The following is a 27,700-nucleotide window of genomic DNA, read 5'->3' as shown; positions in this document are numbered from 1 at the left end:
GAGTTTCACAACTCAAAAGTAATCCATCGCAGAATTACACTAGCTGCACCTTTAAATTCCTTCTCCAAAGACAATTAGAAGTCTCAGCCTCATTCACAGAAGAAAAGGAAGGTCTTCCATCATTGATTCAGGGGACGATAATTGAACTTTGATGCATGAAGTACACTGTTTTCGTTCTGACTTCAGAACTGCTTGTTTCTTTGTTATGCTCGAATGAGTGTTTGTCATATAACATCGTTTCGTCCCAGTTACCCGGGCTGGAGTGTTCATATGGGAAAAAAACCCCGAGACCCGGCTTCTCATATGAACACATCGAAATTTTTATGAAGGAAAGAGTGGCGAGGCGAGATCTCGGAAACCGAGCCAGCCCGGTTGACTGGGCTAATATGAAGAGGCCCGTAATCATTTTGTCTTTGGCGACACGACGGGACCCGCGAAAGTTTCCCGCATGCACTCCCGTTCCCGTCCTGACCTTCCCGTCCTGGTATCTTAAGGTCCCTAGCGGCTCAAATCGTCGCCGGCAAGTATGTGGACTTGTCGGATCTCTTGGCTGCTAATTTGATACGTTCGGAGTCCGAACCTCAACTGCTCCTGGATGGCCGGCTTGTACTCAATACACCTCCGAAAATATAGCGTCGGCGCATTGGGCACGTGACAAGTTGGACAGAGGCTTTTACTATCTTTGCTCTGGTCATAACCACGTATTTCCCGCATCGGTGAAAAGACCTCACTCTCTAAAAGCTTCTGATCCTGCGCATCCATCGCTAATTTAGTGGTCGAGTTTGGCTCGCGTTCAATCAGGCCTTCCGAGAAAATGCCGCGGCTACAGGCTGACCGACTGGTCGGAATTAAAGTCCTTGTTGTTCAGTTTCCACTCCGGCGGATCGGCAGTTCGCGATCCCGGCACAGCAGCCGCAATCGACACTTCGGAACCAACAGGCTCGCCGTCCTCGCTGATCCCATGTATTTCGTGGAACAAGCGGCGTTGTACGGTCCCCTACGCGTCTTGTCGCTACCACCATCGTTGTAGCAAATGCTCTGAAGAACATCGGGGAGCTATCGTGCTCCGTCCGGGCCGATCGTAAGTTCGACGAAAAACGGCGTTCACGTTCTCCGGCCGCTGGTCCACCCTTAAACAAATCTTGCCGTCATTAACTTTCAACTTTTGGCGGACCTAGCTCTCCCCTTTGGGATTCGTTCTTCCCCATACATCTACAATTCTGTGGCAGACATGGTGGAATGGATCCTCCTCAACCCCCACGGTGTATTGGATCTCCTGCATTACTTGGATGATTTTATTACGGCTGACCCTCCCAACTCTAACCAGTGTGCTTTCAATCTAGCAACTTCTGTGGCAGTTCGTAAATCATCAGGCCTCCACATTCACCCTGACAAGTGTGTAGGTACTTCGTCCCGCCTCGTGGCGCTAGGCATCGAATTGAATTCCGTGGCTCAGGTGGCACGTCTTCCCGCCGACAAACCTCTTGCTCTGCAGCAGCTGATACGATCGTGGTGTAGCCGTCGCTAGTGTTCAAGACATCAACTGGAGTCTTTGAGTGGCCCTCTTCATCATGCTGCCGGGGTTGTCTGGCCAGGTCGCACGTTCCTCTGGCGCACGATCGACCTTCTGCGTTGTTTCCTTAAACGTGACCTTCCCATCCGCCTCAATGCTGAGTTTCAGCGGGATCTTCAGTGGTGGCAGCAATTCTTGCCCTCGTGGCATGGGTTTGCTTTTAGCTGTTTCCAGGAATGACGGCCACTTCAGATGTGGAAGTTACATCAGATGCTGTGGGTTCTCTTAGTTTTGGTGCTTACTTGAGGGGTGGGGGGAGGGGGGGGTGGTTTAGTGGAACGTGGGCTCCCTCTCAAGCAACCCAACCAATAGCCTATAAAGAGCTGTTTCCAACTGTGATAGCTGCTCACGTTTGGGGTCATTATTAGTGCAGGTGTCATGTCCTTTCTCGGTCCGACAGTAAAGCTGTGGTGCATATCTTAAATTCACGCACATCGAAAATTCCCTGTTTAATGCATTTGCACCGTCAGCTCCTCGCATCATCCGCTCGTTTCAATTTTTCCTTTGCCTTCTTACACGTTCCGGGTATTCTCAATAACATTGCTGGTGCACTGTCCCGCTTTCATTGGCAGGAGTTCAGGAGGCTTGCTTCCAAAGCTCAGGCGCTGCCAGTACCTAACCCGTCCCAACTTCTGGCGGAATTGACCGACCCCTCCGAGAGCGACAGTGCGAGCAGTTCTTGGTTCAGGGCTCTCAGCCACCACTCGCAAGTCATATGCATCCGGTCAGAAAAAGTTCATCCAATTCTGCACCCAAACGGGCAGACTGCACCCCACTGGCTCTCCATGTCGTACTGATGAATGGACATTTTGTCTGTTTGTATCCAATTTGGCCGGGTCCATACAGCATTCGTCTATCAAGGTGTACCTTTCAGCGGTTCGCTCCCTGTATATTAAGCAGGGCTTCCCAGACCCTCTTATTGATTGTGTTCGTCCACAGCTAGTGGTCAGGGGAATTAAACGTTCCCAAGGTTCCGCCAACTCGCAGCAGTTGCCTATGACAGACGATATTTTATTGGTCATTTTCAAGTCATTAGATTTATTGATTCCTGACCATGGCATGGTCTGGGCTGCCTGAAATCTCGCTTATTTTGGCTTTTTGAGATCGGCGGAGTTAAATCTGGCCAGCTTCTCCGATGCTCTTTACCTGAATGTAGAAGATATTGCTGTTGACTCTGACACCAACCCATCATGCTTAAAGGCGTCCAAGACAGTCCCCCTTCGTAAGGGCTGTTTCTTCCACATTGGTAGGGGCAACTATCCCCTCTGTGCTCTCCAATCTATTTGTCAATTAGGGGAACTCTGGAAGTCCCCTGTTCCTATTCCAGGATGGCCGCCCTTTGTCTCACATTATGCTGACCAGCTGGATACGGCAGATGTTGGCCAGGGCGGGGATTCCTGGTAACTTTCCTAGCCACAGCTTTCGTACTGGTGCTGCTACCGTGGCTGCTCGTAATGGGAATCCGGACCATCTTATCCAGTCTTTGGGTCGTTGGTCAAGCAATACTTATCAACTTTACATTCGAATGCCATCTGAGGCCTTGGCTATTCTCTCGCGTCGTCTTGCTCTACAGTTCACAACCCCAAGAGCCCCAGCTACCAGCTGTTAGAACGATGGATCGAGTATGTTTGACAGCACGGTTCTCGGCTCACTGGCTATGGGGAATAATGCTGCCGAATGCCCGACAGAGTGTCTGGCGGGGCTTGGCCTCTTGGATATGACAGGTGTTCCGGGGCCTATGCTTGCTGCTTCTGCCAATCTCGCAGCCTGGCCTATTGGATATGGCAGGTGCCTGCTTCATGTTCCTGCTACTTGTTCTGATTTCGCAGTTTGGCCTTTTGGATTTGGCAGCTGTTTGCATACTTGTGCTCCAGGCTTGTGCCGTTCACGCAGCCCGGCCTATTGGATACGACAGGCAGTGGCTTATCTGTGCTTAAGGCTTGTACCGATCTTGCAGCCTGGCCTATTGGATATGGCAGGCCTTTGTATACCTGTGCCTTAGATTTGCTTCAATCACCCAGCCTGGGCTATTGGATACGGCAGGCGTTTGCATTTTCGTGCTTTCGGCTAGTGCCGATCACACAGCCTGGTCTATTGGATAGGGCAGGCGTTTGCATACCCGTGCATTGTGTGAAATAACCACACTCCGTGGCCTTTTGGAGTCTGCGGGCCTCCTCCACCGTCGTACTCGCACTTGCTGACCTCACAGCCTGGCTCATTGGATTCAACAGACGAATGCAGACGCACGTTCCCTGCTCTGGAATCGTGGCTGACTTTGCAACCTGGCCTTTTGGATATGGCAGGCACCCGTACCTTGCGGTCATGGGCCATACTGTTGCAACTTGGCGTGGCAGATTTGCGCCCCCAGCTCTCATTGTTGCAGCTTGGCTTTGTTCTCGATTTGCTACCTGTGTATGTCTTCAAGCTGAGCTGGGGGAAGGTGCTTGGAGATTATTGGCAGTTGACGTAGGTCCCAGGCCCCCACCCCACCCCTGTTCGCGGGGCCCTTCGCCCTTCCAAGCCCCTTGTTGGGCGTAGGTTTCTTAGGTGGTTACCACTCTCAGGGTTGCCGTAGATACCTGCATGCTCTGCTCGAGGCTCATTTCTCGGCTCCACCATACCTAAGGCACCTTTCCCAAGCTCATCAATTGGCGATGAGTTTAATATTTTGCTCCCGCCCTAGCAGTATAAACCTGCGATTAGGCGTTCTATTTGGGAGGCGAACGCGAAGGCGAAAGGGAAAATTTTTCATAAAGTAAACCTGATCGCGGGTTAACGATCTAGCAGCAGAATTATATTACGCGGCGCGAGGAATATTCTGACAACGGACGTGAGCATAAATATTTGCATGCGTCGAGACGTTATATTTTCTGCGACATCACCGAGCCAGGGCGTGAACAAAATAAAAGCCGCGGGGGATTTGATGAACACGAATGCAAGGGATAGGTTCTGTGAAGCCTCTGGATAGCCAAAACAACGATTTTCACACATTCAAGGTCACGTAGTTTTATTCCATTTGTAGTTTTGTACTCGATATCTATTGACGTTGAAAGTGATGTAGGTCATGCCATGTTAGCTATTTCTATCGTTTCAACCGAGACAACCTACAGTGCTTTTTGGTTCACATTTGAACAAAATTGAAACAAATTGCAACATCTATCTTAATCGTTGCTGATTCGTATGACATGATAGAGGAGGCAAAGAGTGAAGACGAGACAGGCTAATAAAAACAATCACGGCAAATTATTTATGGTGAATTTGTGACGCTGATGATTCCAGAGTTGGCCCAGAGGATCAGCAAAAAGTAAACACTCGAAAACTCAGCTTTCCAAATTCGCCACGGTGGTTTATTTACCATAATCAATTAAGTGATTACTTGCCTACTATCCCTGCACAACAGTTTCTTTCGAAACTAGTTACTTTGTAACAGAAATGAACATGATTCAACGCTAAACGTTTGTGTGAGCAACAATCGCCAAATACAGTTGGTAGACACAGTTGAACGTACCCAGTCACGAGTTTCAGGGGCTAACAGAATGGCAACATAGTATACCACTCTTGTTCTATATTTGATGTTGACGAATGGATGACATAATGCCACCAGCGTTTCCAACTATCAAGAGCCTCCTTAATTCAACCAATATGTGCCAATTTATCACGAATGTTTGGATGAAGAATAAATAAAATTTAACTTAGATTAGTCTATTGCGATGGAAGCAAAACACAATTTTATTATTTTAAATGTTGAATGTTGTTGTATACGTTTCCAGATTCACCTTTTTCCAGTTGCCTTATGCCCTTGACATGAAAATTGATTACTGCGAAAAAGAAAAAGCCACCTTCATCAAACCTGATCAATCACACAGACTATTATTACATACCACCTTACTCTTACTTTCCTGTGATCGGGTAACTGAAGTAAATCCATTAAAATCACTTCCAAAGGATGCAACACGTCAGACGGTCACGTTACAATTCATTACCTGCCTAAGTATTGTGTGAAAAAGACTGTTAGAGGCCCTTTATTACATTGCATTTTTCTTATTCCGATCAAGTGCGAACTGTTAAATTACCCTTACAATATGCGTAAAAGGCCCAAATAAGGCACCCAATTCATTTGATAACTTCCAATAAAATATAGGTAACGTTCTAAATGTCATAAATGGAAGCTTTTGGCCTCTCTTGTGCTGCTGTAGCAGGTTTCCCTGACTCGCTATCGGAAGTTTCAGCATGGTTATCACCCACAGGAGCTTCCTCAGACATTTCCATTTGTTTGGGGCCTGGATCAGTAGGTGTTGAGGACCGAGACCCCTGAGGTGAGGAGAGTGGCCGAGCTGAAAGGGCTGGACTGGGAGCCAGGATGATAGGTACTGAGCTGGGACGTACATTGTCCGCCAACGAGCCCAGATGTGTTGGGGAGCTGCTCCTGTTTGCTAAAGATGGAAGCGGTGGCTGGAGCACCACACAGACTTGTTGTTGTCCCCCGCTAGGAGGGGAAGAGATGCTGCTAGTGCTGGTGCTTCCCTGTTTTGAGGGCAAGCTTGGGCCAGGGTTAGGCTTGTCGGGCTTGTCTGGCTTATTCAATTTCTCAACTAACAAGAAAACGAACTGATCACTTGAGGGACTTGAACATTATAGCGTGTCTGGAAGCACTTCTTAGATTCTAACTATCTGGCCGTCTTCACACAATGACAAGTTTTAAACTGCTGAGATATATTTTCTCAATATCAGACAAATCTTAGTAGAAGACAGTGCGGATACAGTTTTGGATTCTTGCGCTCTAATCAAAATAGATAGCGTAGGCAATGGTAAGCAATCATCAGCATAACACAATAGGGATACGTCACGTTTCTTAGAGACCAGTTCAGATTACTGACAACACACAAACAAAGAAAGTTTTTCTTATTTAACTGACAGAATAACAGTTTCTTACCTTCATCAACAGGACACGTCAAATCTGAACCAGGATTAGATGGTTCTGTCAATACCTTCTCTTGCTCCACCTTGACTGGAGGAGTGTTGGCAGGGGGAGATTGGCTACGAGGTGTAAAAAGCTCTTGCCGTAGATTGGGTAAAAAGCAGTCGATTCGCTCCCACGTGACCTGCCACAGGGCGGAGTACTTGTGTACTTCGGAGTCTGATCTGCTGTGTGTCTTGCGGCTGTCGCCCTGGGAATGAGCTGTTAGTGCACATTCCTCTTCATCAAATATCCCAGCTGTTGACATCACCAGTAACATGTTCTTCAAGGATTCTGGAATGGCTTCAAACTGTGAAGGTAAAGGTTAATAATGTAGTAGAATTAAGAGCAGAGAGGGAAATGTAGCCTGGGGAGGGGGAGGTTACTGGACCTCGCCCTGTACTCTCAGCACACCAGATGGAGTCCTATCAGAATGAAATAAACCTCGAAGTTCATCAAAAGTACTCCCTTCTCGGTGTTTGAAAATGTGGTCAAACACCATCTTGAATGTTTGATATACGTTCTCAATCGAAACTAAAACTAAGGAGAAAAAGGAGAAATAAACTCGTAAAAATCTATGCTAATTAAGATCAGATATCCAAACGCCGTCACAGTAATGCTTTTCTTTGTTTTAATGAGTTTCACGACATTTTACTACCATGCAACAAAAAAAGCAAAAATATAAACAACCTTGTCTGCGTACAACCGCCCGTCGGAGGAGCCTGTACACAGTCTGTAAACAACAAGGCCTGACACGCTGTAGGTTGCAGTTTTATTTGTGCTCATTTTTTGCCTTAAAAGATTACTTTACCCTTCTTAGGACGAATGCTACTTCTCTAGAGGAGTTACGTCTTCCTCTAAGTTTTGAAGTTTGATTGAAATATCCCAAGAACTCACCAAAAGATCGCTTTTATCTGCGTGCATGTACTTATCCATGAATTCAAGGATTGTAAGCCAGAGGGCAGTGAACGTGGACAGTGACAGTAAAGGAGTTAGATGCTGCAGAAATACCTGGAACATGAAAATAACAGATGTATCCATGACTAACTTCGTTAAAATTGATTGGAAACGAGCGTCCCATGTCTAGACAGTATTTCGGGGTTAGGTAAAGCATCAAGTTAGCCGACGGTTAGCTTAGAGGTACAGTTAACTTTGGCTCATGTTTAGCGGTTAGTTTTATAACGTTCTCAAGGTCATCCTCTCGGCTGCCACGCACAGGGTTCCACATATCACTACTTTCGGATGATTAGAGACGAGGGTCGCACATGTGATGGGTCACTTTCGTCACAATAGGTTCGTCCCAAATGGTCCATCCCAGGTGAAAAACTATATTAACAGCTATGACAAAAAAATACACACAAAGTGGTTCTATCTATCTGTCTGTCTGTCTGTCTGTCTATCTATCTATCTATATATAGCAGTTTGAATGTTTGAGAAATTCAGAGGATTTGAATGGGTAATAAATGTTACAATAACATGAAGTAGTCTCTGTCTAGTAAAATAATATACGCCAAATGTTTGATACCTTGCACAGGAGTGTGGCAGCTCTCATGCGTGTTTCCTCCACACCCATTGGGTCACCGTTGCTATTAACTTCTAGCAGCTGAGACAGCATGGGAAACAAAACCTACAAACACACGGACTTATCACTCATTCAGGGTGTATAAAGGTCATCGTGACACACAGGCAATGTAAAGTACTCATTTTGTATTTAGTCAAATGACTGGCTAGTGTGTAACAGAGTTGCTACAAGTCGACCTTCCACGTATGCATAGTCACGTTCACATAAGGACATCTACAACGTTTTTACAAAGGCTTCGCATTTTTCTTTCCTCCCACTGAAGACCGTGTTCCGTGACAGGAGATACGATTGCCCACCGCAATTACCTCTCACACCATATACATCCAACAGGTATCTCTCTCTAAAGTACTATAGTGTGCAGTCTACTAACCTCTTGCTGTTACCTAGTAACAGTACTCTTCTCTCATTACGACTCACCTTGTTAAAGCACGCTTCCCACTCCACTGCTGTCAGATCTTGCAGCTCATGAACAAGTAATGCCCGCTGGAGATAAGTGAGCGCAGACATTCTTACATCACGGCGGACGTCACAACAGAGCCGCGCGATTCCTTGCAACAAGGGACACCAGCATTTAGTCCACAGGAAGTCCATGCTCTGATCATGTGCTGTTACGTCACTAGGCCTACTTTGCTGTGATTGGTTACTATCACCTGGGATTTTCTCAAAGATGCTGCTTGCATGAGTGTGTAGCGTGTACATGAGTTCGGTGAGTTGGAGAGACATAGCATCGTAAGTATTGTTAATAGTCTCTACAATTTCAGCTTCGTCTTCGCTCGTGGCTGGACTGCTTGTTGCTGACTTAGTAGATTTGCGCGTCTTTAAGCCTGTTGGGCTCACTTTCTTCAAACGCGAGGATGACGATGACGCCTTCTTGCTTGATCGTCCCCAGCTGCCTTTGTAATCAGCTCCGTTTTCTTTAAATTGCCAGCCGTCTTGCCGGTATCCCGCACCTCCATTCAGACTGGCTTCTGAAAACACGCGAATGGCGTGCACACACTGCAGGTAATTCTCCTTGGTGACGTGAGCGTTATCGCGGATTAAAAATGCCAAGGTCTGGCACGATTTGACAAATGATTTACTATCATGTTTGTTTAATTCAACACCTACAGTCAATTCATACTGGTTTGCAGGAGAACTTTCCGAATCCTGTTTCGTAATCACTAACCACGTGTCTCCTAAAACGCTTCCGCTTAATGCCGAATCTGCCTCGATGCTCGCAAATGAGCTTACATCGCTTTCCGAGTTCGAAATTCCGTCGGCAAATTCGTAATCTCCCGCGATTGAATCACTATCCGGATCCTTGGATACTGATGCCATGGCAACAGGACCCGAAGTGACAGTAGGTGGCGTGGCGGCAGCCCCAACACATTCTAAGAGCGTAAACACTGTGACCCAGTCTCTAGAGGATGTTATGCTTGAGGCATTGGTTCGAATAAGTTCGTGAAGTCCGAATGAAATTTGCCTGCCACAAGCTTGAAGAACATTTTGCTTCATTAGGAGAAGGATTCGTAGAGTTAAAAGGACTTGACTGGAGACTTCCTCTTTATGCAAAAGGCGAATCGCCAGCCGGAGTAAGCCCACAACAGACCTTTCTACAATTGAACTGCAAAAAAAATTCAAATTAAAAAGATTTTATACATTAGCTTCCAATACAGTAAGTAGGTTTAATACCAGTTTCACAAGTCGTATCAGCGTTTTTCTCAAAGTAACCCAAAACTCTAGATTCAACGATCAGCCCTCTTCAAAACAAACCTATGAAGCCCAAATATGATTAAAACCCGTTTTTGAATACTGGATTGAGCATTCCACGAGACTAAACATTTGTTGAACAACGTAGCACTGTCAGGCGAACAGGCAGTAATTCGATCAAGCGTTACCCTTCCAAAAAACGCCCCTCAATTAAACCCAATAAACACCCCCATTCCAATAAACGGCTCCTTATTCAGAGGAGTGAACTTTAAAATATGCTTCAACTACTGCTTCAACCTTCTAACACTGGTACTTTCGATAGATAAGATAATTCTATAAACAGCCGTTTAAGCCAAGTTCACAATTTGTAGTTCGGAGATGCAAGGTAAAAATATATAAACCTAAATGGGCGCTGCTTGCAAGTAAGTTCACTGTCTCCAATAACTGCTTTCCTTTAACTTACTACCAAAATTTATTAAGCGCCCCGGTCACTAATAGAATATTCAGGTATGCTATCTTGTTATATGTTTAAACTAACAAATCTGAAATAATCAGGAGACTGAAAAGTACAGCCACCAGTTGTTATGAAGTTCTTACCTGTGTTGAGATGCGTTCACAAGAATGTTGGAAAGATGGTCCCTTACCGTGCCCCATAATGCTGAAACACGATCCCTGAAAACCAAATAAAAACATTGTGTCCCTTGTTAACGACACTGTCATCTCTCAGTATTATAAAACACGTCTGACTCGAACCCAGCCAGACGTTATCTGTCTTGACCATTCGAAAACCGAAGATTAATTAAAGTGGCACAAATCTGTTGGCTGTTAAAGAGTAAAATTGTACATTACCGGTTTTGCAAAACAACTCTTATTAGGAGCTCAAGGAAGAATACCGCGGCCTCTTCATCACATGTCTGAGCGGACATTGATTCATGATTATCAAAACTGGAATTGTAAATCAGCACCTAAATCAATAAACACAACAAATCACCTGTTACAACAAAAACGGACTGAACTCTATACTAAAGCACCTAGTGGATTTTCTCTAATGTAAATATGATGTTAGTTACATCAAGTCAAAGCACTCGATAAGAGAACTTATCAGAGACATCGACTTGTTAGTTGACATGACCAAGCTCCAAACAAGTTGTAGCAATATCCCGGCCATCATAAGCATTATAGTGAAACATAGAGGACAACAAAGTTTCATTTCGGTCTTGTGCACGAACAAGTACATCACCTTCATAAGTTCATTCAACGACTCCGGTCTCAAAAACTTGCTCTCTGTGATAAGGAGCTCTGGATGGCAATCCTAAGGACACAGGAGTCAAAATAAACACGATTTATTTTCTAATTAGCAGCAGTCCGCTTCGGAGATTTTTTACCAATAATACTGTAATTCACTTTTGAGTTTGATTAATCACACAGCGGATTTTAGTAATGGGGGTCGAAGTTCTAGAACCGTCCTAGATCGCGTCAAACTCCGTTAGCCCGTGGGAGAGGTTAGGATATGAGAGTCCGAAGAAAGACTCTGGATTTCACTGAAACAAAGCGATACATTGATTGAAGGAAGGAGAAAATGCTTCCGAGCACCACGAGAGACAGAGTGCAACTTTACTCCGTCAGTAAGCAACTACCTTGATATTTTCTGTATCGTGTCTGAAGACAATTCCTAGCCAACTCCTGAAGTGTATTACAAACACCTGATTCAGGGCCGTAGCTAGTAACAGGCAAACCGAGGCACTTGCCTCAGTCATTTGTTTCGTTTTTGTTGTTTATAGTCATCAAAAACACCCCAAATTCCCAGGAAGAGAATTAAACCATGAACATTGCCTCAGTCACAACTCATTTCTTGGACACTGCCTCAGTCATAATTTGTTTCTGGCTACGGCCCTGTGATTTAAAAAACACGTTCATCTACAAGGACACTCCTTTTCCCATTTTCCACCAAACAGGGTTGGAGAAATTGTAATGGCAGCAAAGCAGAGTAAAGGGAAACTTAACTGGAGTCTAAGCAAAGGCTACACATCGACTTTAACTCTTCAAATGTTATCAACAACAACAAAAAAGAAGAATCAAAACTATAGTGCCCCGTCAAACAACTCACTCTAATGCAGTTATGAGCTTGTTTCTGTGCCTCTTTATCCTCTGTAGACTGGCCTCTGTAGCTCGCAGGTTCAGGGTTTGCAAACCACCACGAAAATATGGAGGTTTCCGGCCTGTGAATAGTAATAACAGTTTGAGCCAGAAAAAGTGCGGCCAGTCTATAATATGATGAACGACTTTACAGGCTGTTATTGGCTTGTTGCGCAGTAGGCATGTTCAAAACTCTTATGAAACACGTTTAAGGCGAGTGGTCTGGCATCGAAAGTTCGTTTGCACTTCTTGAGAGGTGGTTTCTCTGCTCTTTAACAGTGACAACCATGAAAAAAGGTGGTCGACTTGGGTTTTTAGGATAACATCGAAATCCATCATCAGTGTGAAATCGAACGTGGGGGCCGCTGACTGCAAGTAAAATCACTTCACTGCTGGAAGGCGACGAGTTTCTATTCCACTTGACAGTTCATTGAGGAAGACAAGACAATCTCTTAAGTTATCCGAAAGTTACCCTGCGTTGGGTTACAAGTTACGTCGTTTTTAATTTGGAAAATCCAAGTCATAGGTATGGATGCGAGTTTCACTCCATCCTACCTTCCCTCCGTCTTTCGATTCCTGTAAACTTTTTGTGATCGAATCCGCTAACCAATGTATAAAGCTTTTGCAGTCGTCGCGAAGTTCAAGTTCTATCCCATCTGAAGGCGAAATGATTTCCTTACGGAATGATTAATTTTAATTTTTATTCGCAATTTTTCTCATTTTTCTTTGCATTTTTGACGAAAGTACTCCCTATCTTACCGCAGAAATGATCTACATTGAATAGATTTTCGCCCGAACGCTTTTATATGTAGAAGCTAATTGTATAAACAGCTCATTTCCCGAAGGTGTCCGCTTAATACAGGTTTAACTGTATTTGATTGCCGAAAAAGAAGATATTGAAAATCAAAAAATTGATGAGCCGTATAACTTTTCGAATGATTCAAGCCGTGATTAAAAACGGACAAGAGAATTGAGGAGAATTCGAACGACGCGTTTCGCTACTCTTTGTAAATAAATACACATAAATATGGACATGGTGAAATGATATGAATAAATAGAGAAAATAACATCACACAAGGCTGGCAGTTCTGCAGTCACTGATATCGCCTCGGAAAGGGAAGAAAAAAAAAAAAAAAAGAGAAAAAGAGAAAAAGAAAAAAAGAAAAAAAAGAAGTTGTTACAACACGGGGTATTCGTATTTGGTCACCCAGCCAAGTAGGAACCCCGCCAAACACGAGATGCGGTGCTGTCCCTGTGGTATTAGGACTCTACGCTGGAAACGGATTTTGATTTCTAAGATCTCTCAAAAGGTAACAAAGAAAGAAAAAATCACATCTATCGGCTGGGAAAATGTAGAAAGAAAAAAAAAATAGGGAAGAAAATAAGAATTACTTGGTGATCGGATAAGAAGCGGTACTTTCTTTGTAATTGTCTGGGACAAGGATCACCGATACCTTCATGAATGTTTTCAACGGTGTCACATCTCCTTGTGCATTCTCTTACCGTTGCGTTTTGCACTATTTCTTGACAATGCCAGTAAGCTTTAACTTTAACTTACGGATTAAAAACTGAATTCAGCGGCATCACAATTGCCACTGTTTACAGACGATCCATTTTCCAAGTTGAGTGGCTCATACTTTCATCGACAAATGAGAATGTAAAAATTGTTTCCGTCAGTTATCACAAAAAAAGTAAAGTAGAATAGCCTTGAACGTAAAGCGTGCAGGAAAAGATACCCGTTACGGAAAAATGATTCAAAACATAAGCAGTCTGCAAATGGCTGGTATAGAAGACAAACCTTGCAAATGGCAGCTCTTCTGGCAAAAGACTTATTCTCCCGCTGGCCTCCACGAAGTCCTCAGCCTGAAACGACAAAACAGTCAAAAGTGTGCTCGATCCGACATTCATTCGACTTTTTTGTCCCGGAATTGTACACAACAATGCTAACTCATTTAAACTTGACAACAAGTACTAAAATAGAAAGATAATAACACAAAGGCGGTAACTTTCAAATACCTCCACCATAGATTTGGGCAGCATCTTTGCCTTGAACAGTTGTAACATACAATCCATGATGTTCTTCCAGCCTTCACGGAGAATATCACCGTGACGATGAGCCAAAGCAAACAGTGTTCTTGCTGATTGCTGAGATTTCAGATTTCTACCAAACGACACTGGTAGACTTTCCCCACTCTGAGGACGAAATCATCAATTTTTGATTGAAAAGTAAGTCCTTATGCGTAAAATAACACAATTTTAACATCGTGAGAATACGATTCAGCGATTGATCAAGGACTGATTAGCATAGATCAACATCCAGCTTGGGTTTGAAAGTGTCTGGTTAAACCTAAGACATGGACATACCGATGGCAATAAGAAATTTCACGTTATAAAAGCCAAGAAGTGTTTTAAGCATATCGTAGTAACCAGCTCAGAAGAGAATAACAAGTAATCAGAAATCTAATACAAATTCAACTGATTGGGATAATTTGGCACAACAAGTCACAGGTCAGTACTGATACTTTTACAGCTTGCAGAGCAAATCCAAAAATCCTCTATTGTCGATCAGGCAAGTTATAAGAACTTAACTTAAGTACCTTTTAATAACGTACGAAAAGTGAAAATTACGAAGGTAAAGACCTCACTCGAAATAACAGATATTTTAACAACACATGAAGTCGCAAAATATAGTTACTGATTGCAGCAATGCAACTCACCTCGGGTGGGATAAGTAATGTGGTAAATTTACACAGTGAAATAACCAGGTTATCAAACACATCTGACAAGCTGTAATGGGCTGATATGAGGGCGCATTTTCTGAAACAAAACAAGAATCTAACACTCAAGCTCAGTCATTTATGCCCACGACACAACACTTGAACTCTTGAAGTTAAAACAGGCTTGAAATATAACATTAAAGTGGCACCATAGGACGATCATTTATCGCGTTGCACGGGTTAGTGTTGTATTTTGAAAGTTGGTCTTGCATTCCCTTTTGCATCCATTTCTCTCCAACTTATCAAGGAAGCAATGATGAAATAGTATTTTACAATCATCTCTGCTAAATCTCGCCTTTTAGCTTTGAATTATAAAGCCCCACAATGTGTTTTTCATCGTTTATATGACTTTCTTTCGGATTTTCCTGAATTAGACCGTTCATCAAACTCAGAATACACACATCGGCGGTAAAAAATACAATAAAGAAATATAGTTGCCTCACGAAAAAGGAAACTGTCAAAACAATTATACGTAATAAATACATTAAGTTAAACAGATTTTTTTACCTGAATCCCAAAATAGCTTTCTGTGCAACACTTTTTTCCAGTCCGTTATCATACACATATGACAGAGCAGCCACTGCAGGACCCCAAATGATTAAAAACAAGTCTTGATCAAAGCTACTACCCAAGCCATGGATGTATTTCCCCTCTGGAGTGCTGCTACGTCTCAACAAAACCTGTTTGATATCATCACATGTTCAAATGGACATTTAGAAAGGCAACAAAGTAGAAATGACGACAATTAATAAGAAATTAACAGTACAGCTAACCTGGCAAAACTCATTTGTTTTTCAGTGTTGCTGATTCAAATGCACGGTTTAAAGTAAAACAACGCATACAGTGTCCAGAAATCCATCTCAGCTAATAGTCTGAAGCGTACTCCCGCAAGAAGTTTCTGCTGAAAGCAAACCACTGCTCTAGAAATGTTCATTGGGTCCTAGTAGACTTGAAAAGTTTTGGTGGCAACTTTGCAACTCGCTGAGACAGGATATCGTGCTTCAAAATAATAGTTCTACCGCAAAACTGTAATCATTCAATCCATTCTCACCTTCCATTCATAATTTTCTTTTATTTTTCCACTTCTTTCAGAAGGCATTACAATCTCCTCATTTCTGTTGACAGTAAACAAGACAGGTAGCAAAAGAAAGAACTTAATGTAGATGATCAAATCTAACTCTGGACGTGTTGTATATACCGGATAAAAATGCAGCTCATCCAAGACGCAAAGCATGTCCATACTTCCTTGAAATACTAAAGACGCTGCTATTTAGAGTCACCATTTTGGTTCATGACCAAATTTAAGGGGACTTGATATCGCAACCTTTATACAAGGACGCCCTTGTATTGAAAATGTTATACTGGTTTATATAATAAATAAATAATAGCCTCCATTTGGCGCGAAAGTATGCTCGGATATTTGTTCGCGAACATTATCTGTTCCAAGAAGCGAACAGTCTGTGAGCTTTAAGGAACAGATACTGTGCAAGGACAAATATCCAAGCATATTTTTGCGCCAATTGAGGCTTTTGTGTTTATTATCCTTCAAATATTTTTCGCAACATGCGCAGTACAGTGAAACTCCACTCTACGGACACCCGCTTAATACGGACACCTGCTTCTAACGGACAGTTTTCTTTGTCCCGACAACTAAAAAGTTCATATATTTTCTCTTAAATTAGCCTGCTTAATACGGACACCCGGATAATGCGGACACTTTATCATGTCCCTTTGGTGTCCGTATTAACGGGGTTCCACTGTATTGAAAATTAGGGAATATCCTCGGATATTCCCCAGTTTTAGCTGGGGAATATTCAGTCACGTGATGCGTTTAGACCAATCGCGCGCAAGCGAAAATATTTGATGTATTATAACCCAAGTTATTCTCGCATTTTGATTGGTTCTCGCCTATGATCTATTAGAGGACAGACGCACGATTGACGTCTTCATTTCAAAGTTTTCACCTCTGTGTTTTAAAAGAGCGGAAAGTTTTGAGAATTTAGACAATATTTTACGTGACTGGGCGAAAGATAAAGTCCAAAAAAAGTCTTGTCGAGGCATTGAACAGGTACCAGAAGGAAGAAGACAGAAAAAGCCGTTTCTTTTTTAGAAAATGACTCCGAAAAACACTCGAGCAGTCTCAGTCGGCAGTCGAGCGAGACTAAACCAAACAAAATTGGTCTTGAAATTACTTTAAGGTAAGAAACCATCGCTTTGTCTCGAATTTAACAAACCCAGTTAATAAAATTGTTACATGACTAATTTATTTAAACAATTCAACTTTTCTCAGTTTCGAAATAATTAAGGAAACATGAAAACATCACTTCATAAAATCAGTTAAAATAAACACATAACCTTGCTTTCCGACGCGAATGTTCCAGTCCAGTAGAGCTCACAGCCAACTGTATCGCAGCTATAGGATGTCTCCGACACTATATCAAACTGATTTGAGAATCACCAACCACAGAGGACGCAAATTTCCACCGTCACTACCGGTCGTTTCATTTAAAACTCGAATCGAATGGCCTCCAGTGTTGACCGCAACCGCAAGTTTTCCGAGCGTATTTTTTCAACTCCTTCAATATTCAACGCAACATCCAAGCTTTTCGGCTCACAAGGCTGCTATAATGACAAAAACCGACTTGACTTTTCTAGCATTTTCTTCAAGATTTGTAGATTTCGCAGTTCAATTCTGCTTTCACTGTAAGTTTTCATTCCACGAGAAGCGATTTGTTTACGATAACTATAAAATTCTCGCGCGCTCATTGGCTACTTTTCATCGTCAACAAGCAGACAGACACAAATTTATAATTTATGCGACGCGTCAACGAGCGAGAGCGGACAATTTGACAATTTGTTATCGTAAAAATCAAATTGACGTCAGTTTTTCATGCATTTGTCCTGTTATTGACAATGAATTTCGTCATAACATTGTCAAAGTAGTGTGCGGATCCACACGTCTATCGCCTCGTGGATCCACAGCTACTTTGACAATGTTATGATGAAATTCATGATCAATAACAGGACAGACGCATGAAAAACTGACGTCAATTTGTTAATTCGAGTCAAGTTTGACAGTGGCGTGATTTTCCTGGACCAATCACAATTCTTTGCTGCGCATAGCAACCAATGAGATTAGTTCATTTTGCATAGACAATAGATTAGGTCAAATGGCTTTTCTTCGTGGCAAAGGCCGACTTTCGAATTAGGGTGAAAGATTCTGAAATAAAAAAGCTTTATATGTAGTAGCTTTTTTCTTTATTATATAAAACAAATAGATTTCATGTTGCCGTACGTCTGTTCAGTGATAGATCACAGAAGATGTCAAAATGTGGTATTAAAGAACATCAGTGTTGAGGCTATCGCCTCGTGTGTTACTTTTTTGATCTTGCCACATTTTGACGTCATCTGTGATCTATTACTGAACAGACGCAAGGCAACATGGAATCTTTTTGTGAAGTAGTTAATGTATCATACCAGGTTCAACACATCATAAAATTGACCCGTTTGTTAAGGGTTATTCGCGTCTTGCGTAATCCTCCGTAAGGAGAAAGGAAGCGACTTGTACATTTACCCAATTCTTAGAGCAGGAAAACCTTAACAACGCTCATAAAAACATACAAAAAGCTCTAAAGTATTCAAATGTAGCATACACAATTTCGTCAATACAAATATTGCCAAAATATGACTTTCCCTGTGCTTAATGGGCTGTGTTAGGTTGGCAAGGTATTGTGGTAGAGTGTAAAGCCGCCATCTTTAGTCTTAAGGGAGATTTGGGATGAGTATGAAGGCTGTTTTGCTCTTGGATGGTAGTTATAGAGCAGGTCCCAGTTGTTCAAAGGGAGGATAACACTATCCACCAGATAAATCGCTTTCCAGTGGATAAACGTTAACAAAACAAACCATGCTATCCGCTGGACAGTGATTTATCCTGTGGATAGCGTTATCCACCTTTCGAACAACCTGGGCCAGTGATGGTAATTCTGTATTACGATTGGTCTCTGATGTGTCAATATGTTATCACCAATTTAATCCACCAGATAAATCGCTTTCCAGTGGATAAACGTTAACAAAACAAACCATGCTATCCGCTGGACAGTGATTTATACTGTGGATAGCGTTATCCACCTTTCGAACAACCTGGGCCAGTGATGGTAATTCTGTATTACGATTGGTCTCTGATGTGTCAATATGTTATCACCAATTTAATCTAATAATTTAATCTAACTGAATCAACTTTAGCTGGAGAAAAATCCAGAGTCCAGAACCCTGTTACAGAAGACAGTTCAAGGAGTCTAAAAGCAGTCGCCAAGTCCACTGTGCTAACAAGTTAGCTATCTAATTTATTTCCCTCGAGTTATGGGGAAGTATTTGACCCTCGAAAGACCCTACGGGCTGGGGTGATTACAACAGTGTACTGCAGTGATACCTGATTGCATGATAGACTTCTTCCAGCATGCTTGCTTTAAAATCACCGTTACCATTTGTTCTTCTCAGGTTTCTCTTAAAATCCTGCATTAAAATGACAAGCAGATTACGTGATTTTCTTTAACTTATCGGGCATTTTGCATATTGCTATTTGTTATGCAACGACAACCTTTTTGCCATAAGCCTGTTTGTTTGTTTTGCAGAATAGATTCTTCAGCTTCCAAAAAATGGCATACATATCGTCGCTATGTGTCACAATGACTTTTAATGTAAAACTTACTGATGCAGAGGTGTTTTACTTCATATCCTACCAGTAAATACGGCTTCATGGCTCATCCTTGCCTTTTATAAAATATTTAAGATAGTACGCGCAATCCCATTGGTCGATAGGTATGTTAGATGAAAGTATGTAAACACGGTTGTGTCGAATTATTTTAGAATTCTCGAAAATTAAGCGCTCCCCCGACTGCGTCTCGGGTTTGCATAGCTGCCTTGAATTCTCCCACCCCGCCTCGTGTTTAGATGAGGCCATGTCAACACGAAAAAAGCACTCTGCTGCTTAAATATATATAAAAAAACGTATTACACTTAGGAGACACTCAATGTCTTCTTTTGGAAATCCTAAATTTGATTGGTTCTCCCATTGCGGTCTGCTTCCACTGTAACTCACGACAACACAATAGTGATCATATAATGACTGCTGACTGTACCTCACATGTCATCGGCTTCTGCTGTTTGATGTTGGAATTGTGTTGATCCACGTTCAACATAATAACAGCATAACACAGCGTAAATACAGCATCCTTGTTGGCATATGGTTCTGGATTACTTTCCTGAAAATAATTTGTACTCCAGCATATAAATGGCAGAATAGACACAATGTAGCAGCTCTCGTTCTGTCTCTTCATGAATTTAGGTGGTTAAACTTCATTATATCTCGAACGTACCCCCGTCATCTCGAACTATTTTTCGTTTCCCTAGAACTTCGAGTTAGCAGGGTTCAACTGTATTTTGTGTAAAAAATTCCAAAGACAACATTACGACAGAAACCCACATGAACAGACGCCTTACAACCTTTGACAGAGTTTAAAGAGGAATTCTCACAACGAACATTATCATATTTGTAAATGAAAAAAAAATCATCAATTGTCTTACAACAACTGGTCATACAGGTAAATAAGATTCAGCACTGAATGTGTGTCATTACACATGTGAAGGTAGGTCCACTCACATAAAACTGTTTAGAAAAGAACTCCATGATGTGTTCAATGACAGGGCTTTCACCAGGAAGACGGTAGCTTTCCAGGAAAGAACGCAGAGCTTCATCCACTCTCAAGTCATGGAAATGGAAAGACCTAAGAACAACATAAACCTGCTTACTTTGGGTACACGTCACACTGAACAAATGAAATGAACTGTACTCCAGCAACACAGGCTCGCTCATTCAATAGTGAACTTGGAAAGTTTTTTTCTCTGTCTTAATGTGACAATTTTCGTCCGAAAGGCCCCAGCAACAGTTGTCACGTAGTTGTATTGAGTAAATATATCTAATTAGATGTTTTGATATCTAGTATCGCTGTACATTTTTACGAGTTGTGCCGTATTTTGACGAGCCCGTAAGGCGAGTCAAAATAAAAACGAGTAAAAATATATAGCGATACTACATATCAAATCTAATAAGAGATTTATTATCCAACTGTTGTAGTCAATAATTCTATCAGCGAAAGAGGGAGAGTATGACAGTTTTGCGTACGCGCGCTGACCTGTCCGGCAAACAGATAACAAATACAAATAACTGTACAATATCGCTGTATACTTGTACTCGTTTCGTGCGATATTTGGACGGTATTCGCTGCAGTTGGACAATAAACAATCATAATTCTTTCACAAAACTCACTGGCAAATTGCATAACATTTTGGGAAATTATCTGACAGTAACGTAACTGACAATGGTTTATTTAGAGGTCCACGATCAATTCTGCATGTAAAATAGGGCTGAAACTATACGTTTTTCTTTTGAAATGAACAAATTAATTTTCCCTATGGAAATCCTCCATGTCTGAATGTAGTGTAACTGGTAGACTAAAAAAGAAAATCATTTTACCGAACAAAGGCCTCTAGAATCCTGCTGTTCTTTTTGTCACCAATATAGTCACCAATAGTCTTCTTGTCAAGGCGAGGGTTTTCACGTAGAAACTTGGCCATTTCTTCTGGATTAAGGGGAGAGCAAAGAAGTCCATGTTCTTGGAGAAATTCAATTCCTTTCTTGGGCTTGGTGTTGAACTGTTCAGTGCCTGCTTGAAGAATCTAACAAAAACTACGACTTACTTAACTTATTTTGCAATAAGTAGTAAGGAATAGTGCTACAGATCTGACGCTAGGTCCATTGCGAGAGTAACATGTCATGAACCAAAACACAACAAAGCTTTCCATGAATAGCTCAGTGACTACAACACCTGACCAGTGCGGGAAGGTCATGGGTTTGTTTCCAGGAGCGGGGCAGACGACTCCTGAAATTTTCGTATATGCATCATCCACCGAAAAAATGACGTCAGATCCCGTCTAAACTGCGCTTCGCAGTTCGTTTCACAAAGCGAGAAAATGGCGCTTCGATTACTCTCGATTTTTCTCTATTTGTAAAACAGAAGCCATTTAGTTCCGAAAGTCGCTGTCACCAGAGCTTTTGTTGCTCTTGGCTCACGTGTATTGGTAGAAGAGACAAGCTGGATCGCATGCATGTTGAAGGTCAGTATCCCACATTCCCATAGGCGTACGGGCACCTTCGGACTCGGGAGGTGGGGGGGCCTTCTTGCCCGAAAAAATTAAGCAAAGCCCTAATGCGTGAGTGTTGAAATCGGGATGCAAACGCACTCAAATTGCGTGAAAAACGAAAACGCTCACAAAGAGAGTTATATTGAAAGCTTGCATATTCAATGACCTCTACGAATAGTCTCAATCGAGTAGAGTCTAAAACTTATTAAGAGAAAAGTTCTTCGTTCAGAGGACGGCTGATCAGCAACAGAGAGATTTGTGTTTCAAGATGCACCGTTTGGACGACCGTTACAGAAGCTATCCTATATCGAGACGTACAAAGAAGAACATGAGGCATTGCTAGTCCATCAAGCCTTTCATGAATTCAGAAGCCACGTCAATATGATGGTAAACAACATGGACGTACTAGGGTAACACCTCCAAAGAAAAATTCAAGAAAGAAAGAAAGAAAGGAACACCCCACGGTTAAGACATTCCAAACGGCTCTTTTCAGGGTTTCCACAAAAACAAAAGTCTTGGTCTTCATTCGCTTTGATTCGTGTCCTTGTTTTGTTGATAGAAAATTGGGAAAGGAAATATCCTTATCGTGGATTTCCACGATATACATTTAAACGACTTGTAGTTAACAAAAAACCTCAAGTAACTTGACGGCCTACAGACTCGCGGTCGGGCGTCTAATCACACAGAGACTCAGAAAAAGGAGAAACATTTTTTACGAGTTTTGAAAATCACGCCAATAGCATTATTTTGTAATGCTTTCTCTCAAGTGTCGTTGTCCGAATCATTAGAGTTTTGCCTGAATTATTTCCGTGACTGGAGGGCCTGCAGCCCCCTTCGCCCCCCCCCCCCCCCCCAGCTCGTACGCCTATACACATTCCTAGATCTCTCTTTGAAGATTGTTGTTTTCAGTAAGATACAGTACATATATTGGTACTTTGGGGTCATCATTCTTTTTCATGGTAGGTGCTTTTAAAACGCCCAGTAAAAACTTGATTACATGAAACCTGATGTCTCCATGGAATTCGAGGAAGATTTTTAAGTTCTATTCCTCTTTAAAAGTAATTGAATCAATTCAAAACCAAGCCATCAGAAGGAATCCGCCATTGAAGGCCCGAGATAAGGTCCTGTTTAAGAACCTTCCCCTTTAAAAATCGTGGGGGTCTTCTTTGAGGCAACACACCAAAAAGTGGTAGTAATGTTTGTAAGGCCCCATTTATATGATCCCGGATAACCGTGACAACCCTCCCTCTGAGGCAACTTTATCAAGTGTTTATATGTGAAAATGCAGTCCCTGTAGCCCAAGTAAAGGTTGTACATTAATAGTTCGTGTAAACATGACCCTCCTAGATTAGCTCAGCTATCTGCTGGCATGTTATAATTGTAATTTTAATTTGAAAACAAAAATAAAATGTATGCATGTATGTATGTATGCGTGTTTGTATGTATGTATGACTTGCACGATTATTAATAACCCTTATAATTTGAATCAAATGTGCAAATAGCCCTCTTTGTTTAAGTTTCCCTCGGTCATTTGACCACAGTGGGTTTTGCCGAGTGAATTTTCTCTTCTTTGATACAAATTGCTCCTTTAAATCTTAATCTAGACATTACGTGACACTCGCCATGCCGAGAATTGTCCCCGTTAGGCAAGCCAAAGTGTTTTTTATATGAAGAAAGTTGTCGGTTACTTTACTTGCCAAGGCGAGTCAACTTGCCCACCTGAATTGTCTTGCCTCCAAGTCTGGTTCGCGATACTCATGTAAACGGTTGGTTGAATTTTGCAAGGAAATAAGTGAAAGGTTAGTTCGGCCAGGGTAACTCGGGGGAAGGGTTGTCTCAGGTACACAAGAGCCACTCTATTTTATTTCCATATTCCCTCATCCTCTTCCAACTGATTACGCAAACTATACTTTCCAAAATCTTTATGGGTACAGGTGTTTGAGAGTATCATCTCTATCACTATTACGGCCACTCCGTTAACACAGCCACCTTGTTATTATGGCCACTTTATTCTGGCTCACACAAAAGCTCAGTCGGTCATTTTCTTATTTATTAATTATGCAGTCAGATGTTTGTGGCCTGTTGGTGGCCTGATAACAGGCTTCCACTGTTATTTAAAATTGTCAGTGTCAGTTGGTTGTTTTTAGGATATTTGCACCTCAGTAATGAAAACGGATTTGGGCTAACCCACAAAACAAAATTCTGGTACATTGTAGGAGTAATTTATGCAATTTACAGTAAGCATCAGGCATCATTTTGATAGTGGAGTCCCATAATCCTTGATTATTTAGAGATTGGTTATCCCCTATAGCCGTCCCTGAAATTATCAAGGCTGATATCTCTATTATGTCATCAAGGCAATAATGTTTTGATTCCTACCCCCTGGGGGGGGGGTACGACTCTTATATTGGCTATATATAGGTATGTGCGGCCCCAAAGGGTATGGTTTTTCAGCCGTTTTGGTCATAAATACTGTAGGTTAAGGTTTTTGCACTCTAGTCTTCAAATTGGTATGTTTTTTAGAAGAAAAGAAGCTAGTTAAATTTTCATCATTATCGATAAAACCATCCATAAAAGGCCCTTCACAAATTATGTTTAGGCAAATGTAGCAATTGCAACGGTCATAAATGGGGTAGGGAAAATCGCAGATTTTGGTCATAAATAGGGTAAGGGTTTTGAGAAGTGGGCAGCACACCCCCACCCAGTTTTTCTGGGATGTACCAAACACATTTTCCTAGCAGTTACTACAGAAACGCAGCAATGTTCAAGACAACGATGACGTCACAAGCAGAGTCTCAGTTCCACTCCTTCCATTAAAGTGCGCGTTCATTTTGGAAATGTTTTCGTGAAGCCATCGGCTATCTTCGTACTTTTAACATTTTGACTCCTTTTCACGGCTCAGAAAAAAAAATTTTTGCATAAGTTTCCTTTTACATTTCGTGGCCATAAAATGGCTGAAGAAAAGAGGTCTAAATTTTGGTTCATTTGACCTTTAATTCAAGATACAATTGGAAACTCAATCCCTTGGCACAATAATTTGAACATCTTTGTTACACAAGGAGGGGGGGGGGGGAGGTAGTATTCTACAAAGTTTTAAATGGGAAGGCTAAATCTCAAGGTCCATTACCCCTTACCCTTTTGTATACATTTGTACCACTTTGATAGAAATTAGGCACCTCTTCTGTAGACCTTTCATTGCAAAAGGGTACATGTACCCCTCTACAAATCTATTTAAGAATACTGCATCCCTTTTCTATTCCCTTGAAAAGAAGTTAATAAACAATATTACAGAATCCTCTCATTCTGGCTGGAGAGTAAATGAGAGCTTTTCAACAACATTTTAGAACCAGAAAAATGGAAATCCCTAAATGACAGATTTCCCTACCTTTTCATACATGTGAAATCCCTATCATTTTACATGTGTACCTGAAGCCTGAAAAAGGTACCTAGTTTGAGCTGAGCCTCCCCATATAGGTCATTACAGGGAGTCTTTCCACACACACAAGTCAGGAACTCTTGACAAGTAGTGATGAAGCTGCTTTAAGACAGGTATGAGCCAGCTTTTTCAGTGTTTGAGCACAAACTTGTTGCTCTCTGTCCACTTCTAGTACAGAACCTTTTCTTTGCTAATCTGGTCCGAGTTCACAGACACTAGCATCACTCTCACAACACTAACACTAACAATGTCACGCACAGTCTGATTCTTTAGTTCTACTTCACCATGCTTCACAATCACTCATCATTGTCAGACATGAGTTCATTAGGTTGTAAAATTCACCAGCCTGACAGTAGCACTGTTGCTGTTGCTTCCTTTTATGGCTAGGTGTAGGGCCATGAAATTTCACTACTGTTTACAAACAGTTTGTTAAAATGGCACAGAAAGTTTAGTGTGATAAATTAAAATTAAACTCTATAAGAGAGAATTGTCAGAATTGCTAGTGTTCTCTCATTCCCTTAGGGATTAAAAAGTCTTGATGTAAGATTATATAGAGAAAGCACACTGAAAGATAATGCAAAATGTATGAGTAACCTTTCAAAATGACAGGGATTAAAAGATAACGAACTTGTTGTGCAAACAAGAAAACGAGAGGGTTTGAAGAAATAAAAGGTGCATGTTGACCTCACGGGATCGGGGGGGGGGGGGCAGGCGGTATTGCAACTTAATGTTGCTAACATTTAACACCGTTGAAACGGAAAAAATAAATTTGATTACAACTGAGAAAAAAACCACGCCATGTCCACATTACTGAATCGCAGTTAAAAGTATCCTCTTGCTCTTTTTAGTTAAGGGGTTCATGGCCTGCCCGTAACGAAGCGTTTATCAATTAAGGGATTGCTTAGGGAAAACATATCTTGCCTAAGGTTCTTAACCTATCGTAACATATTTTATGACATCAGTTTGAGTCATGAGCAAAAACATGAATTTGTGATAGTGTCGATCCGTAAGAAAGTTCCACAAAGCGCATTATGTGTGCGAGTCTATTCTTGCAGTAATACGATTAACAGCTCTCAAGGGGCAGGTATGTTTTGCAGGTTGGAGGTTGCAGGTTGAAAAATCAACTTTTAAGCCTGAGTGAGTCTACTTAGTATTTCGGTTAGCCTGAATAGCGTTCCAGTTAGCCTAAATTAGCTTAGGTTGCTTGCAGTTAGGCTTTATACTGGGGTTTATTAGGTGACGATGACTGCTGTGGAATTCAGGGACAACGAAATGACGACATATCGTAAAAAACACGTCTTCAAAACAGCGTGTTTTTGAATAAATAGTTGCTCTGTTCTTCAAACAAACTGATATGACGAGGAAGAAGACAAAATTTTGTTTATCGTGGCCAAATAAAGCGTTTAAAATATCCGGCCGATCGCAAAATATCGCCATTTTACTTACTGAGAGAACGATTATGCCATATTCAATTTAATTTTGCCGTTCAGCCCGCTTTTTTTACTGGATGTGACATCATTTTTCGTCGGATGATCAAGATACACAAAAAGTGCCAGGCATTGTAGATTGTTCTCCCCCACCCCTGGTTTGCCTCCCATCCCATGTTCTTTGTTCCACTTTTTCACAGTGTCAAACATCTAACAGGAAACACAGCACAAGGGTGTAATAACCATTGTAAGGATATCGGTAAACTGCAAATACTTTGTGACAGCCTCAATACACTATTGTACTATCCTCAGGCCACCATATCTGACATCGTTCAGCATCAACTAGAAATTTACTTTCGTAAGTCACTAATAATGAGCTGTTGTATCCGTTTAGTTCTCCAAATTAGGATTAAGCTAATCCCAAACTGTCATTTAAAATTGACCACAAATATCACCTGAAACAGGAGAAATAACCCTTGGCTAACTTTTAATTCTGAATAACCATTAATTGGTGTGTAAAGAGCTGATATGGTACGAATACCTTTTTTCTCTGCCTCAGTTTAGCTAGGGTGTCAGCTGTTGGAAGGTCAGAAGAGAACACAAGACCAACACGAGATTGAAGTACTTTATCACTGTCACTATACTTCTGTGTAATCTCTTCACTCTCCTCTGAAGCCACACCCACTGCCATTTTCTTGGCCATAGCAAAGCCTGAGGTGGGTGGGGAGGGTGGAGACAAAGGTGGTGAATCACAGTTTTCATCTGTCCCTGAGTCGTCATCACCTACAAAGATGAATTTTTCACACTTACCGTCAGCTTACATATGCAACCAAACAATGTATTTATTTAGAAAATAGTCCTAAGAAAATTTGCGCACTGATTGGTTAAAAATCGTGTTTCTATAACTCGATAGAAACACAGAA

General features: G+C 41.8%; 1 protein-coding gene and 1 pseudogene across 3 annotated transcripts in view; one reads left to right on the top strand and one right to left on the bottom strand.

Moving 5' to 3' along the window:
- Window positions 1-1,231: 1,231 nt before the first annotated feature.
- LOC149105280 (uncharacterized) lies at window positions 1,232-3,182 on the top strand (annotated as a pseudogene).
- Window positions 3,183-4,563: 1,381 nt separating this feature from the next.
- Window positions 4,564-27,700, bottom strand: part of LOC110042207 (Golgi-specific brefeldin A-resistance guanine nucleotide exchange factor 1-like) — a 111,093-nt gene continuing 87,956 nt past the window's right edge. For all 3 annotated transcript variants that reach the window (XM_089270772.1, XM_089270774.1, XM_089270775.1), the window contains 19 exons: window positions 27,319-27,560; window positions 21,247-21,449; window positions 20,374-20,497; window positions 19,853-19,975; window positions 19,144-19,226; window positions 15,766-15,829; window positions 15,222-15,394; window positions 14,655-14,754; window positions 13,954-14,130; window positions 13,736-13,800; window positions 11,909-12,020; window positions 11,042-11,113; window positions 10,651-10,766; window positions 10,399-10,473; window positions 8,530-9,715; window positions 8,056-8,157; window positions 7,428-7,541; window positions 6,507-6,840; window positions 4,564-6,165 (listed from right to left, as the gene is read on the bottom strand). In XM_089270772.1, coding sequence (XP_089126898.1) covers window positions 5,723-6,165; window positions 6,507-6,840; window positions 7,428-7,541; window positions 8,056-8,157; window positions 8,530-9,715; window positions 10,399-10,473; window positions 10,651-10,766; window positions 11,042-11,113; window positions 11,909-12,020; window positions 13,736-13,800; window positions 13,954-14,130; window positions 14,655-14,754; window positions 15,222-15,394; window positions 15,766-15,829; window positions 19,144-19,226; window positions 19,853-19,975; window positions 20,374-20,497; window positions 21,247-21,449; window positions 27,319-27,560 — 3,908 coding nt within the window. In that variant the 3' untranslated portion in view covers window positions 4,564-5,722. The remainder of the gene's footprint in view (window positions 6,166-6,506; window positions 6,841-7,427; window positions 7,542-8,055; window positions 8,158-8,529; window positions 9,716-10,398; window positions 10,474-10,650; window positions 10,767-11,041; window positions 11,114-11,908; window positions 12,021-13,735; window positions 13,801-13,953; window positions 14,131-14,654; window positions 14,755-15,221; window positions 15,395-15,765; window positions 15,830-19,143; window positions 19,227-19,852; window positions 19,976-20,373; window positions 20,498-21,246; window positions 21,450-27,318; window positions 27,561-27,700) is intronic.

The sequence above is a fragment of the Orbicella faveolata genome, unplaced genomic scaffold, assembly GCF_042242905.1.
Source record: "Orbicella faveolata isolate gen_17 unplaced genomic scaffold, um_ofav_v1 contig_34, whole genome shotgun sequence".
In the NCBI taxonomy this organism is placed as follows: Eukaryota; Metazoa; Cnidaria; class Anthozoa; order Scleractinia; family Merulinidae; genus Orbicella; species Orbicella faveolata.
This window is presented reverse-complemented; position numbering and strand designations above follow the sequence as displayed.